The following is an 11,441-nucleotide window of genomic DNA, read 5'->3' on the forward strand; positions in this document are numbered from 1 at the left end:
TTTTTTACTCAGTAGTTTATTCGGAGGGTAGAAATATGTCCACCTGCTGTGGAACTTTCACTTGATAAAGATCGCTCTGGGCAGGATACAGCTCCGGTGCCGTGTGGGGACGCCTGGCTCAGGGCCCGGCTCGGCCGCTTCTTGTGCAGCCGTGAGCCAGACACTTAACCTCAGAGCTGTCATCGGTATAATGGGGACCCCGGTGCTCACTCTGCCCACCTCCTGGCAGTTGTGTGGCCCAGGTTCGGTATCGGCTGTGACAGCACTTCGTACACTGGAATGCTCTGGATGAATGGTAGGGATTATTATTAATCCCTCTCTGGCAGCGACCAGCTGGTCAGCAGTGCTCTGGCGTGATGCCTCCATGTCAGCCACATGCGTCCTGCTCTGCCGTCTGGCCTCAGAGTCCCCGTACCTCAGGGCCTTCGTGTGCAGGACAATGCACACCTCCGGGAGACAAGGAGCAGACGGCTCCCCTGGCCACAAGCCCGTCTCTCCTCCTGGGCTTGAGATGCTGTGGGGTATGGAGTTTGGGAACCTGCACTCTGAGTTCTCATTTATTTCCTCAACCAGGAGTGATGTCCTGAGCGCCAGCGAAGTGCCTGTGCTGGAAATACAGTAGCAAACAAGTCCCTGGCCTCACAGAGCTTCTATTTTAGTGGGGGGAGACAGGTAACAAACGTGGAAACGTGTGCATGTGATCCCACATGTGTGTGTGACCTTTCAAGGTAGGAAAGAAAGCGAGTCAGGCCCAGAGGAGGCAGGGGCAGGGCAAGGAGGCCAACATAGCACAGAGTAGGCAAGAAGGACGGCCAATGAGACGGGCATCTCAGGGGCCTCGTCGGTCACTGTGGACGCTTGGGCCGTGACTCAGTGAGACAGAAGCCCTCGGAGGAGTGACAGCATCTGCTGACCTTGCCAAGGCCTCGGTGAAGGGCGGATGTGGAGAAGGGGCTTTGGGGCAAGGACCAGATGAAGAGACTGCGGCAGTCCTCAGTGGGGGAGGGGAGGGTAATGTGGATCAGGGTGCCGGCAGTGAAGGTGGTGGAAGCGATCAGGTTCTGGACCCATTTTTGAAATAGAGCCCGCAGGAGTTGCTGGTGGGTCGGGTGGCGTGAGAAAAAGGACCATCATGGAACATCATGAAGGCTTCCAGCACTTGGAAGAATGGAGCCACTTCCCCCTGACAGAGAGACTGTGGAGAGATGGCGCTGGGTATGGAACCGGGAGCCCGGTGTTATGAGTGTTACGCTGGAGTTCAAGGAGCCTGTTGTGCCTCGAAGCAGAAATGCCAACGAGACGGTTGGACAGTTTAGGGAGAGGAGGAGGGAGGGGCCAAAACTTCGGGAGCCATCACGGCCGTGGACGGTATTCAAAGCAGGGAGGCTGAGGTCAGCGTAGACAGGAAGAGGCAGAAGACTGAGCCTGGTGGGGTGGCGGGACCCAACAGGGGATGGGGGGCCAGCCGCGAGCAGGGGAACCGAAAGGGACGGCATCCCGGGGCGGCCGATGGCAGTGGCTCCCGGAGGAGGGGTGAGCAGGTGGCAGTGCTGCTGAGAGGCTGAGCGGATGGGAACTGAGGAGCCACTTGGGACCAGGTGACGTGGAGATCTGCGATAGCTTGGCCACATTCTGGAGAGGCGGTGTGGATGAAAGGTGGGCTAGAGCGCCTCGCAGGAAGGGGAAGAGAGTGAAGTGGGGATGGCGGGTGTAGACAGCTCTTCTCAGGAAGGAGCTCAGCTCTACGTGGGGCCATCGGGATGAGCTGGCGGGAGACGTGACGTGGCGGAGCAGCTGCTCTTAAGCTGGGACACAGCCGCATGTGTGAGCGTGCTCAAGGGCAAGGGGCGGTCACTGCTCTGCCAGTCACTGGCAGTCGTGTCCTGTTTGGTGACGCGCTCACCATAGGGAGAGAGGACACACTGATGGAGCATGAGCTTTGCCCACAGGCTGGGCTGGGCGAAGCTCACTTCCACCCTGGGAGTCGTGTGACCTCAGAGTGCGTGTCCTCCCCAGTAACGTGGGACCAGGGCCCTTACCACCCAGGATGTTTGACAGGAGTAAGGAAGGAATGCTCCATGCTTAGCATGTAGTGGAGACCCAACAGAACAGAAAACTACATCGGCCTGATTCTGGTCCTCCAGAAGTTTCCACAGTAAGGCAGATGATGACCTTTATACAGTCTCACTGTATGCCAACCACACAGAGACAGCCGATTGTCAGGAAAGGCCAAATGTTTTCACCGTCCAGAGAACCAGGAAAAGTGCACGCAATTAGGAGCGAGGGCTGGTTGTCCAGGAAGCAGGGGGGTGATGGCAGGGTGCTGGCTGTGACTACTTGGCCGAGCCCGGGTGAGAAGTCTGCTTGAGATGAAGGGACGGCAGGGATGGGAGACAACCCAGCCGACGGGAGGGAGATACAGACCTGGAAGGAGCTGGTCTCTGGCCCCCCAGGCCGCTGGCAGGGCTCTCGGCAAGGGTATCAAAGAAAGCCTGTGCTCAGCGTTGTTTGGGGAGGAGAGGGCACCACCAGCAGCCACGCGAGTTGCAGAGACACCCTCCCGGCCCCTGGGTGAAGTGTGGGGACCCCCTCACTTCCTGGTTGTGTGGCCGGAAGCAAGTCCTCTCCATTCCCAGCCTGTGTTTCCACAGGAGAGCCTGAGTCTCGGTGGCAGGGAAGTAAGACCGGCACCACCTCCTGAGCCCCCAACACTTGAGGTGGCGGCTGCTGAGGATGTGCTGGATGGCAGCCGAATGAATCAGGCCCTCCTGGCTGGCAGTGGGAGAGGGCCAGGGAAACAGCTCCAGTGTTTCACGGGGAGGAAGGCAGAAACATTTTAATCCCCAAACCAGTCAATGATCAACACATATCTGCTAAGCAGGGCTCTCTGCCAGGTACTGCTGGGCACAGCGTGGCTGTGGGTCTCCAGCCACAGGCAGCCAACCCCGCCCAGGACGAGAGGGCAAAGGCGGGGGGTGAGGGTGGGGGTCTCGCCCAGGTGGGAGTCTTTTAGAAGAGCTTTCATTAGCCACATTTCTTCAGGCATGTTATGTTTTCCAAAAGTACTTTTACCTATGATCTGATCCCTGCGACCCCCCCGCCCACCCCCTCGCCATGATGAACTAGACAGGGCCAGTGCTATTATCCCTATTTTATCTCAGAGGGACTAAGGGACTTGCCTATCCCACAGCTTTTTGGTGGCAGAGGTAAAGCCAGAAGCCTTGTAACCTAAGTGAAAGCGCTTAGGCAGGGACGTGTGGCACCCCAGGGCAGTTTCTAATTAGTTCCTGATGGAGGTTGAGTTGGGGCCCTGAGTGTTCCTGCTTTCCCCACAGGCCTGGGAGTCACTGGACTGCAGGCGTAGCAGGGGACCCCACCCAGGAGCAGGATCTGGATTCCAAAAGGCTGGAACCTTGGTGAGGGAAGGCCCTCAGGGTAGGAGAGAACATTCTGGTAGAGCAGTCTTGAAACCTCAAGTAACAAAGAGGAGGGTTACACAGAAAAGCTTCAGAGGGGAGGTGAGCCTCATTCTGGACCACAAAGTGGCTCTGGGTCCCCAGTAGGAGGGAGGGATGCCCTGGACGGAGGGGTGTATAGGCATCCCCGTATACCCGAGGCCTCAGCACCCCCAGACTTTGCTCTTGGAGACAGCTATGTGACCCTAAGTGGCTCACTTCCCCTCTTTGGCTCTCGGCCCCCTCATTGATCAGAGTCCTCCTCAGAAAGGCGGGGTGTGGGGTCCATGTGGCTCTAGCGCACAGACCTGCTGCGTCCTCGCCCAGGGTAGGCTACCTCTCCACCTTGGCTCCTTGTCAGTGGAGGGCCTGCCTCCACTGGGGGGTGGAGAGGGCTGCCCTAAGGACTAGACGGTTCTGGGTGCAGAAAGGATGCTCACTTCATCCCCAGAAGTCTCTGCTCTGGGCTCCGGCGATGTCCTCTGTTTCCCCGGATCGTACTGTGTCCGAACTGTCTGCGGTAGAAACGGGATCCCAACCCACCCTGACTTCTCTACAACAGCTCTAGGCCCCCTTTGAGTTTGGGGACCCTCGGGGTGTCCCAGGAAGCAGGTCTGTGTGTCCGTGGATCCACGTGGCCCTGGCTGTCCAGGCACAGAGGGGGCCCGGGGTTTGGAACTGCAGGCCAGCAGCGCCCACCCCTGCCCCCAGCTGCTGGAGCTGCAGGCCATACCAGGGGCCCACGCCCTGGGCGGGTGCACAGGGCAGCCATTGTCTGCGCAGTGCCTGGCACCCTCTCGTTTGCATAGCCACGTGAAGAATGTGAGGGAGCAGGCTGGGGACGAGTCCCTGCGGAGGGGGGCCGGGCTGTGGGGGAGGAAGGCTGCGGGTGGGGGTGGGGGGGTCCACGGCAGGACCCTGCTTTCCCCCAGTGCGGTCCAGGAAAGGCAGGTGGGCCGCTGGGGATGGAGGGGGCGGCCAGGAGGCGGGGCGCTGGCCAGAGTAGGAGCAAGATTGTGGCATTCCCCCTGCACCCACGCCTGGCGGTGCCCACGGGGCCAAACTGAACGTGAGGGGATTGCTAATGAGCTCGAGGAGAGTTAAACATTCCCCTGTTCCAGAGGGCTGAGCTGGGATGGGAGAGAGGAGGAGGGTGTGGGGAGCTAGGAGGGGCAGCCTGAACCCCAGGAATGTGCAGAGGCCACGGCTCCCCGCCAGGCTGTTCTGGAGCTGGAGGCCAGGGCCCCGTGCCTCCGGCCCCAGCAGGGGCTGCTAAACCAGCCAGCAAGGGGATTAACGGGGCTGAACAGTCTGCCTTCCTTCAGACTGATGCCAGGAGGTCAGTCCTATCTCCCACCTCCCCGACCAGGCCCCTTGCTGGCTGGCAGCCAGGTCTGGCCCAGCCTTGTTGGGGTCCTTCTGCCCCCCTCAGATCTCAGACCCCACAGTGCATATTCCCTGGCCTGGCCTCCCGTTTTTGATACATATTCCCCCCTTCCCCCAGAACCCGGGATTCCCTCTCCGCAACATCCCCTCCCCAGCCCAGTCTCTCCACATCTGGATCTGGCCTCAGAGCCCTCTCCAGAAAGTTCTCTCTGATGTCTAACTCTAGTCTTACCTGACGCAAAGTGGGATTCCATTTCCTTTCTGTCCTACAGAGGACAGAAAACCCAAGGGGCAGGTCAGCCAAGCAACAGCAAAGTCCATCATCTCAGGGCTGGTGCTGGGGCAGGAATTAAAATTGTTGGACATGTGCAAGGTTGCTAAAGGGGGTTCCCCGGCAGGAAGGCCCTGAGGGCAAGCAGGGTCACTCCTCCCAGCCCCTCCCCTCTCTTTCCCTGGGAGGCGGGGCCGAGGCACCCACCTGGGCCAGGGCCCCACCCTCCACCCCCAGGGGGCTGGCAGGAGCTTTGCTGGGGACCCTGCCCTAGCTCAGGCAGCTGCTGTGGGCGGGCCCCTGGCCTTCCCGGCCCCTCGGCCTCCCCCTGCATTCTAGAGCCCAGAGCTTTTGCCTTTGCCGCTGCCGCTGCTGGGCTGCCACCTCTCCTTCTCAGCCTCTGGCCACTCGCCGCTCCCTCACCCCCCACCCAGTTGTTCCTCTCACCTGGCCATGACCCCAGCTTCCCCAGGGATCCTGGCCCGGCCCTGAGCCCTGGGACCTCCAGCCCCCTCCTCCCCTCCCCTGGGCCATGGCCAACTCAAGCCTCCAGCTCCTGGGCTACTTCCTGGCCCTGGGTGGCTGGGTGGGCATCATCGCCAGCACAGCCCTCCCGCAGTGGAAGCAGTCCTCGTATGCGGGCGACGCCATCATCACGGCCGTGGGCCTCTACGAAGGGCTCTGGATGTCCTGTGCCTCCCAGAGTACGGGGCAGGTGCAGTGCAAACTCTACGACTCCCTGCTCGCCCTGGAAGGTAGGCCTCCCACCGGCTGGGTGGGGGGAGGTGGGATGTGGGGGAAGGGGGGGAGTCTGGAGGAGGCTTGCCCACAGCCTGCCACCTGCGCTGGGCCTCATTCTCCAGCCCCTATCCCTGTGCGTTTAGAAAATCCAGGCCAGCCCGGTGCTCCGTGGAGGGCAGGGGCTCTGGCTCTGGCAGCCACGATCCCAGCTCACCTTAAAGGAGCCACTACCCCTTCTCTGTGTTCTCTTGTCCTCATCTGTAGAGGAGAGTACAGGACTGTGGCAGGGTTAGCTGAGAGGGGTGCGTGGCACTCAAAGAGGCTCATTCCCTTCCGCTTCTCCCCATACTCCCTATGCAGACACACTGCGCGCACACACCTTCGTGCCAGGCCTGTACCTAGACACACATGCCCCCATCTGGGTGCACCGACTCACATTACGCACAGGCCTGTGCACATGGCGTTTGGGCACGTAGGTCCCTCTCCTTCTCCTGGGGTGCGGGGTTGAGCCTAAGTTGGCTTGTAAATGGGTCACTGAAGCTCTGTCCCTGGCTCAGGGCCAGCCCACCCACCCTCTGCCCAGGGCCCCACAGGCCTGAGTCGGGCAGCTATCACACGACCCCCCTTCCCCATGCCCATCCAGGCAGATCACCTGGCTCCTTCAGGGACCCAGATCCCCTGAGCTGCCTGAGGTCCAGGACTGACCTGGGTGCAGGTGTATACCTGCCGTGGGTGACTCAGAGGGCAGAGGGGAAGGTGACCAGGAGGCAGAATGACCGATAGAGAAGGCGTCCCTGCCCGAGAGCCAACCTGGGACGAGCTGGGCCTCGGACACCCTTGGTTCTTTCTTCTGCTGAATCTGCAAGGCCCCAGGAGGAACTGACCCCTACTGCTTGGGAGAAGGTGGGCCAAGCCCCAAAGGGAGGCCACCTGCCAAAGAGCAGCAGAAGAGAGAACTCAAACTACCCTGCCGCTCCTCCTACCCCCCCTCCCCTCTTCTCCGACCACCTACTCAGTCCCTCCCGCCCTGCCCAGGTCACATCCAGTCAGCCCGAGCCCTAATGGTGGTGGCCGTGCTCCTGGGCTTTGTGGCCATGGTCCTCAGTGTGGTTGGCATGAAGTGCACCCGGGTTGGAGACAGCAACCCCATTGCCAAGAGCCGCATCGCCATCTCTGGGGGTGCCCTTTTCCTCCTGGCAGGTGAGTGTCCCTGGCTCCCTCTCCACCATCTCGGTCGTGGCAGGTGGCCCCACTCTGGATGGCCGACTGGGGCCAGAGAAGAGCTGAGCACTCCCTCCTTTGTCCTTAGGCCTCTGCACTTTGACAGCCGTCTCGTGGTATGCCACCCTGGTGACCCAGGAGTTCTTCAACCCCAGCACACCAATCAATGCCAGGTGAGTGCCAGGGCACGGCTTGGACCAGGGGACAAGCTGGGCCTCCCGCTCCACTGCCTTTGTCCAGCAGGGCACCTGGAGGGAGAAAAAGGGGATGAGCACTGGGTGTCGCCACTGAGAAGCTCTGGAGCGTGGAGCCAGGCAGGGTGTGGCTGGGCCCTCTGAAGGGGCAGGAGGCCTGTGGAGGGCGCTCCAGGGGCTAAGCAACCCGGATCCAGGTTTAAATCCCAGCTCTGTGTGTGCTTGCTGTGTGAAAACGCAAGTTCCTTTATCTTCCTGAGCTTGGTCTCCTCCCTGTAAAATGGAGCTGGGACCCAAGGACCCAGCTCACACGTGGTTGTGACGGCTCAATGAGATACCGCGGAGAGGACTTAGCACAATGCCAGGGCCCTGGAGAGCACTCAGCAACCCCGTTGCTGTGATTCCCGCAGAAGGCAGCAGGTGCTTTGGGCTGGGAGATGGAGACTGGAGAAGTGGTAAGGGCAGATGTGGGAGGACCTTACGGCCATAGGAAGATTTGGCTCCCCATCCTGGGGCGGAAGGCAGCCAACAATCCTGGCTGTGGCATGCAACGTTGGTGGGGAGGAGATAAGACCAGTAAAGTGCAAAGGTCTGGAGCAGGCCTTGGGGCTAGAGGCTAGCAGTGAAAAATACATTCAGAGATATTTAGGAGCTAGCATGACCAGGACTAGTAAGGCCGAGGGCATGAGGGCAGAAGAGGGGGCTCTGTGAAAAGCCTGGGCCCACCTGGCTCCAACCTCCCATCTCAGTTTGCCACAGTAGAGAATGGGACAGTCTCCACCCCAGAAGTCCCAAAAGACCTTGGGCCCCGGAGTGGAGGGAGAATAGGAAAAGATGCTGGGGCTGTTGCAGTCTGGAAGGCTCCCTGGAGAAGGCAGAAGTGTGGTGAGGAAGAAAAAGGAGACCTCAGGCATGGGGCTTGTTCCCTGGGGCTGGCAGTTCCAGCCACAAAGATCTCCAAGCAACAGGTGGCTCAGCTCAGAGACAGACACCAGCCTGGCACTCGTTCCTTATCCCTTCAACATTTCCCAAGGCACCCAGTATGCTGGCCCTGTGCTGAGCCGCGGAGGAACAGAGGAATCCCGCGCTCTCTGCCCTCCAGGCCCTCCCTTCGGCTCGGGCAAGCCCTGGAGGCTGAATGGCCATCCAGTGAGAGTCAGGGTCAGGCACAAGGGGTCAGGGAAAGACCCTGGGAGGAGGTGGCATCTGAAGTGGGCCCTTAAGGCAGAGGAGCGGAGCACAGGAGTCACAGACAGGGTCCCTCCAGGAGGGGGGCACCTCAGGCAAAAGCATGGAGGCGGGGAGTCCTGGGGGCGCTGCAGAGAGGCCAGGAGGCGGGAGACACGGGGCACTAGGTGGAGGGGCCCGTGTGCCCCAGAGGAGAGCAGGGAGCCCAGGCTGGGAGTTCTGTGGGTCAGAGGGTGACCAAGAGAAAGATGGCAGGGATTGCCCTGCTCCTCCCCGTGGCACTCGGCGGCCCCCTGGACGCCCTCCTCCGGCCAGATGAGGAAAGGGGCCTGAGTACACACACAGAGCGGGCCGCCCTGGGCCTGGGTCACGCTGGGTGATGCGGCTGTGCTGGGTGATGTCGGTGAGGGGGAATGGGGGGCATTCATCTGAACTTATCCAGAGAGACTGGGGAGGCTTGGGAGGCCCCTGATCTCAGCTCCCCACACCCTGCACGCCCCTTGGGAGTGGGGAGCCCCGGGACAGGGCGGGCCTGCAGCCACCCCTGAAGGCATCCTCCCTACCTCTTGCAGGTACGAGTTCGGCTCAGCCCTGTTCGTGGGCTGGGCCTCCGCCGGCCTGGCCATGCTGGGGGGCTCCTTCCTCTGCTGCACATGCCCGGAGCCCGAGAGAACCAACAGCAGCCCGCAGCCCTACCGGCCGGGCCCCTCGGCTGCTGCGCGAGAGTACGTCTGAGCCCTGCACTCTGCCGTCCCCTGCGGCACCCTGGGCGGGGCCAGTAGGGCACAGCGCATCCCCGAGCTGCACTGAGCAGCTTGTCCCCACGTAGGCACCCACCCTGCACTCTGAGACTCAGAACCAGACAGAGGGCGGCCAGAGGCAGGACTCAGCCCGCAGGTGCACGTGCACGTCCAGGTACAGGCAGGGACCCGTCTGCACCACGCACGGGCACCAGCACGTTTCCAGCCCAGATGTCGTCACTTTCACGGGCCGCTATTTACTCATTGCAGGGCTACGTGAGGGCCTACGCTGTGCCGGGCCCCGGGGACACGGCCACAAAGGTGGACCTCGGTGCCCCGTGCCCTGGGTTGGCTACAGTCTGTCCCCTTCCCAGGCTGACAGGTTCCTCACAGCAACCCCACGAAGGGGGCAGTGCCAGGATGATGAATGTCCCCATGTTACACATGAGGAAACGGTTCAGAAAGACCAAGAGACGTGCTCAGCCCGCTGTCCCTGAGTTCAGGTCTCAGGCTCTTCCAGTAGATCCAGCACCACGTGCACATCCACACACAAGGCCAGGCCAGAATGTGTCCTTCCCCCACAACCCCCCGCTCCCAGGAATGGGCCCCCGGTTGGGCTGCTGTGAGGGCCCAGGTCTGACCACACTGGCCAGTCCCTGCTCCTAGGCCTGAACCCCACAGCCCCTGCCCTGCCCTGTTGCTCACCCCACTAACCAGCTCTCCTCTCTTTTGACTTTCAGACCAGTTGTTAAATTGTCCGCCTCCGCCAAGGGCCCCCTGGGTGTGTAATGTCCAGGTCCCCAGCCCGACTGTCCCCCTGCCACACCTAGACTGTGTGTTTGGTATTTTTTGGAAAGAGAAGTGAACATCCAGTCTTAAGTGTGGTGTCCTTCGATCTGTCCCTGGCATGGCTACGATGGGTCCCTGGGTCCTTGCACATACAGATGGGGAGACAGACCTCCAGGGTGGGTTACACAGCACATCCGGTGCTGATCAGGGCTCCAGGAAACTCCCCAGCCTGGCTCTGACCTCAGAGCCAGAATGAGGGGACACTGTAGGAGCTCGCTACGTGGAGAAGGGACTGGGAGAAGGATGTTAGGTTCCTTCAGGCATTAAGCCTGTCCTGAGCAAGGTTGCAAGTGCCCTAATGCTGCCCCTTCTTCCTCACCCACCCTTCCTCCTCTCCAGTCTATTGAGGTCCCACCACATCCCTGCCCTGCATCCAGAGTAGGGAGAGGTGGTCTGAGGCTGCCTGGGACTGTGGCTGGAGTCCCGTCCTCATGCAGAAGTGTGTGGGCCAGCCTGGAGGGGCTTTTGGTCTTGAAGTACAGATACCATGTTAGTATAGAAGGGGGAAATGTCCTCAGAGGGAGATAGGGAAAATTCACCCAGATCGGCACCTCACCTCGTGCTCGGGCCTCACCCACCCCAAACAGAGTCTCTGAGTGGCCACTGCCCTCTGCCATCTGGAAAGAGCTGACCATAACTGTCCCCTGCCTTCCCCCTGCCCTCCTCTGCCAGCTGTCTGGCTTCCTCCAACGCCTGTCTTGTGACCACCTCTCTCATCAAGTCACCAAAGCCCAAGGATGCAGCCCAGCCTTCTCCCCCAAGCTTGGCCTGAAGGAAGTCTGACAAGATGATGGCGGGCATGCTCCCTGGGGGTCGGGGATGGGAGGAAAGGAGCAAGCGGCGGAGGGGCTGTGGGATTATGGGCGCAGGGCCCTGGGCAGGCAGCTGCTGGGCGTCCACAGGCTGCCTCAAGAGAGGCCGTTGCCTGCAGCCTCTGGCGAGAGGGGTGGGCAGCTGACCCTGCACGGGTTTAGAGTCCTGGCCCTCGAGTTATGAATGAGAACGACACGTCTGTCTGGGGGCTGGAAGCTATAATGCAGCACTTCCTGCCTGCTTTCAAGTCACCCGGGGACCCGGTGCCCAGGCTCCACCCCGGGCATCCAGACGGAATCGGCCTAGGGTAGACCTGGCACTGAGTTCAGGCAGCTCCTAAGGGACTGCGCTGTGTGGGCACCTCGGTGAGGCCTGAAGCTCGGGGCTGTCGGGCCCACATTTCTCGCCACTCGGAGGGGACCTGCCGAAGAAAGATGAGAGGAAGCCCTGTCTCCCTCCGCCTTTCCTGCGTCTGGGCTGCTCCATGGAGATTCCCACACCTTCCCAATAAATACCGCCTTTTTGCCGAAACAATTTTGACTTCTGTCACCTATAGCCAAAAGAGCCCCAACCGACACCAACT

At 60.9% G+C, this 11,441-nt stretch overlaps 1 protein-coding gene across 1 annotated transcript; it reads left to right on the forward strand.

The window, feature by feature from the left end:
• Positions 1–4,426: 4,426 nt before the first annotated feature.
• Positions 4,427–10,068, forward strand: CLDN19 (claudin 19). The gene is made up of 5 exons (XM_058717792.1): positions 4,427–5,867; positions 6,889–7,053; positions 7,163–7,247; positions 9,029–9,181; positions 9,937–10,068. The coding sequence occupies exons 1-5, from the start codon at positions 5,645–5,647 to the stop codon at positions 9,983–9,985; spliced, it is 675 nt and encodes a 224-aa protein (XP_058573775.1). The 5' UTR covers positions 4,427–5,644; the 3' UTR covers positions 9,986–10,068.
• The last annotated feature ends 1,373 nt before the right edge of the window (positions 10,069–11,441 follow it).

This window comes from Neofelis nebulosa, chromosome 2, assembly GCF_028018385.1.
Source record: "Neofelis nebulosa isolate mNeoNeb1 chromosome 2, mNeoNeb1.pri, whole genome shotgun sequence".
NCBI classification, from domain to species: domain Eukaryota; kingdom Metazoa; phylum Chordata; class Mammalia; order Carnivora; family Felidae; genus Neofelis; species Neofelis nebulosa.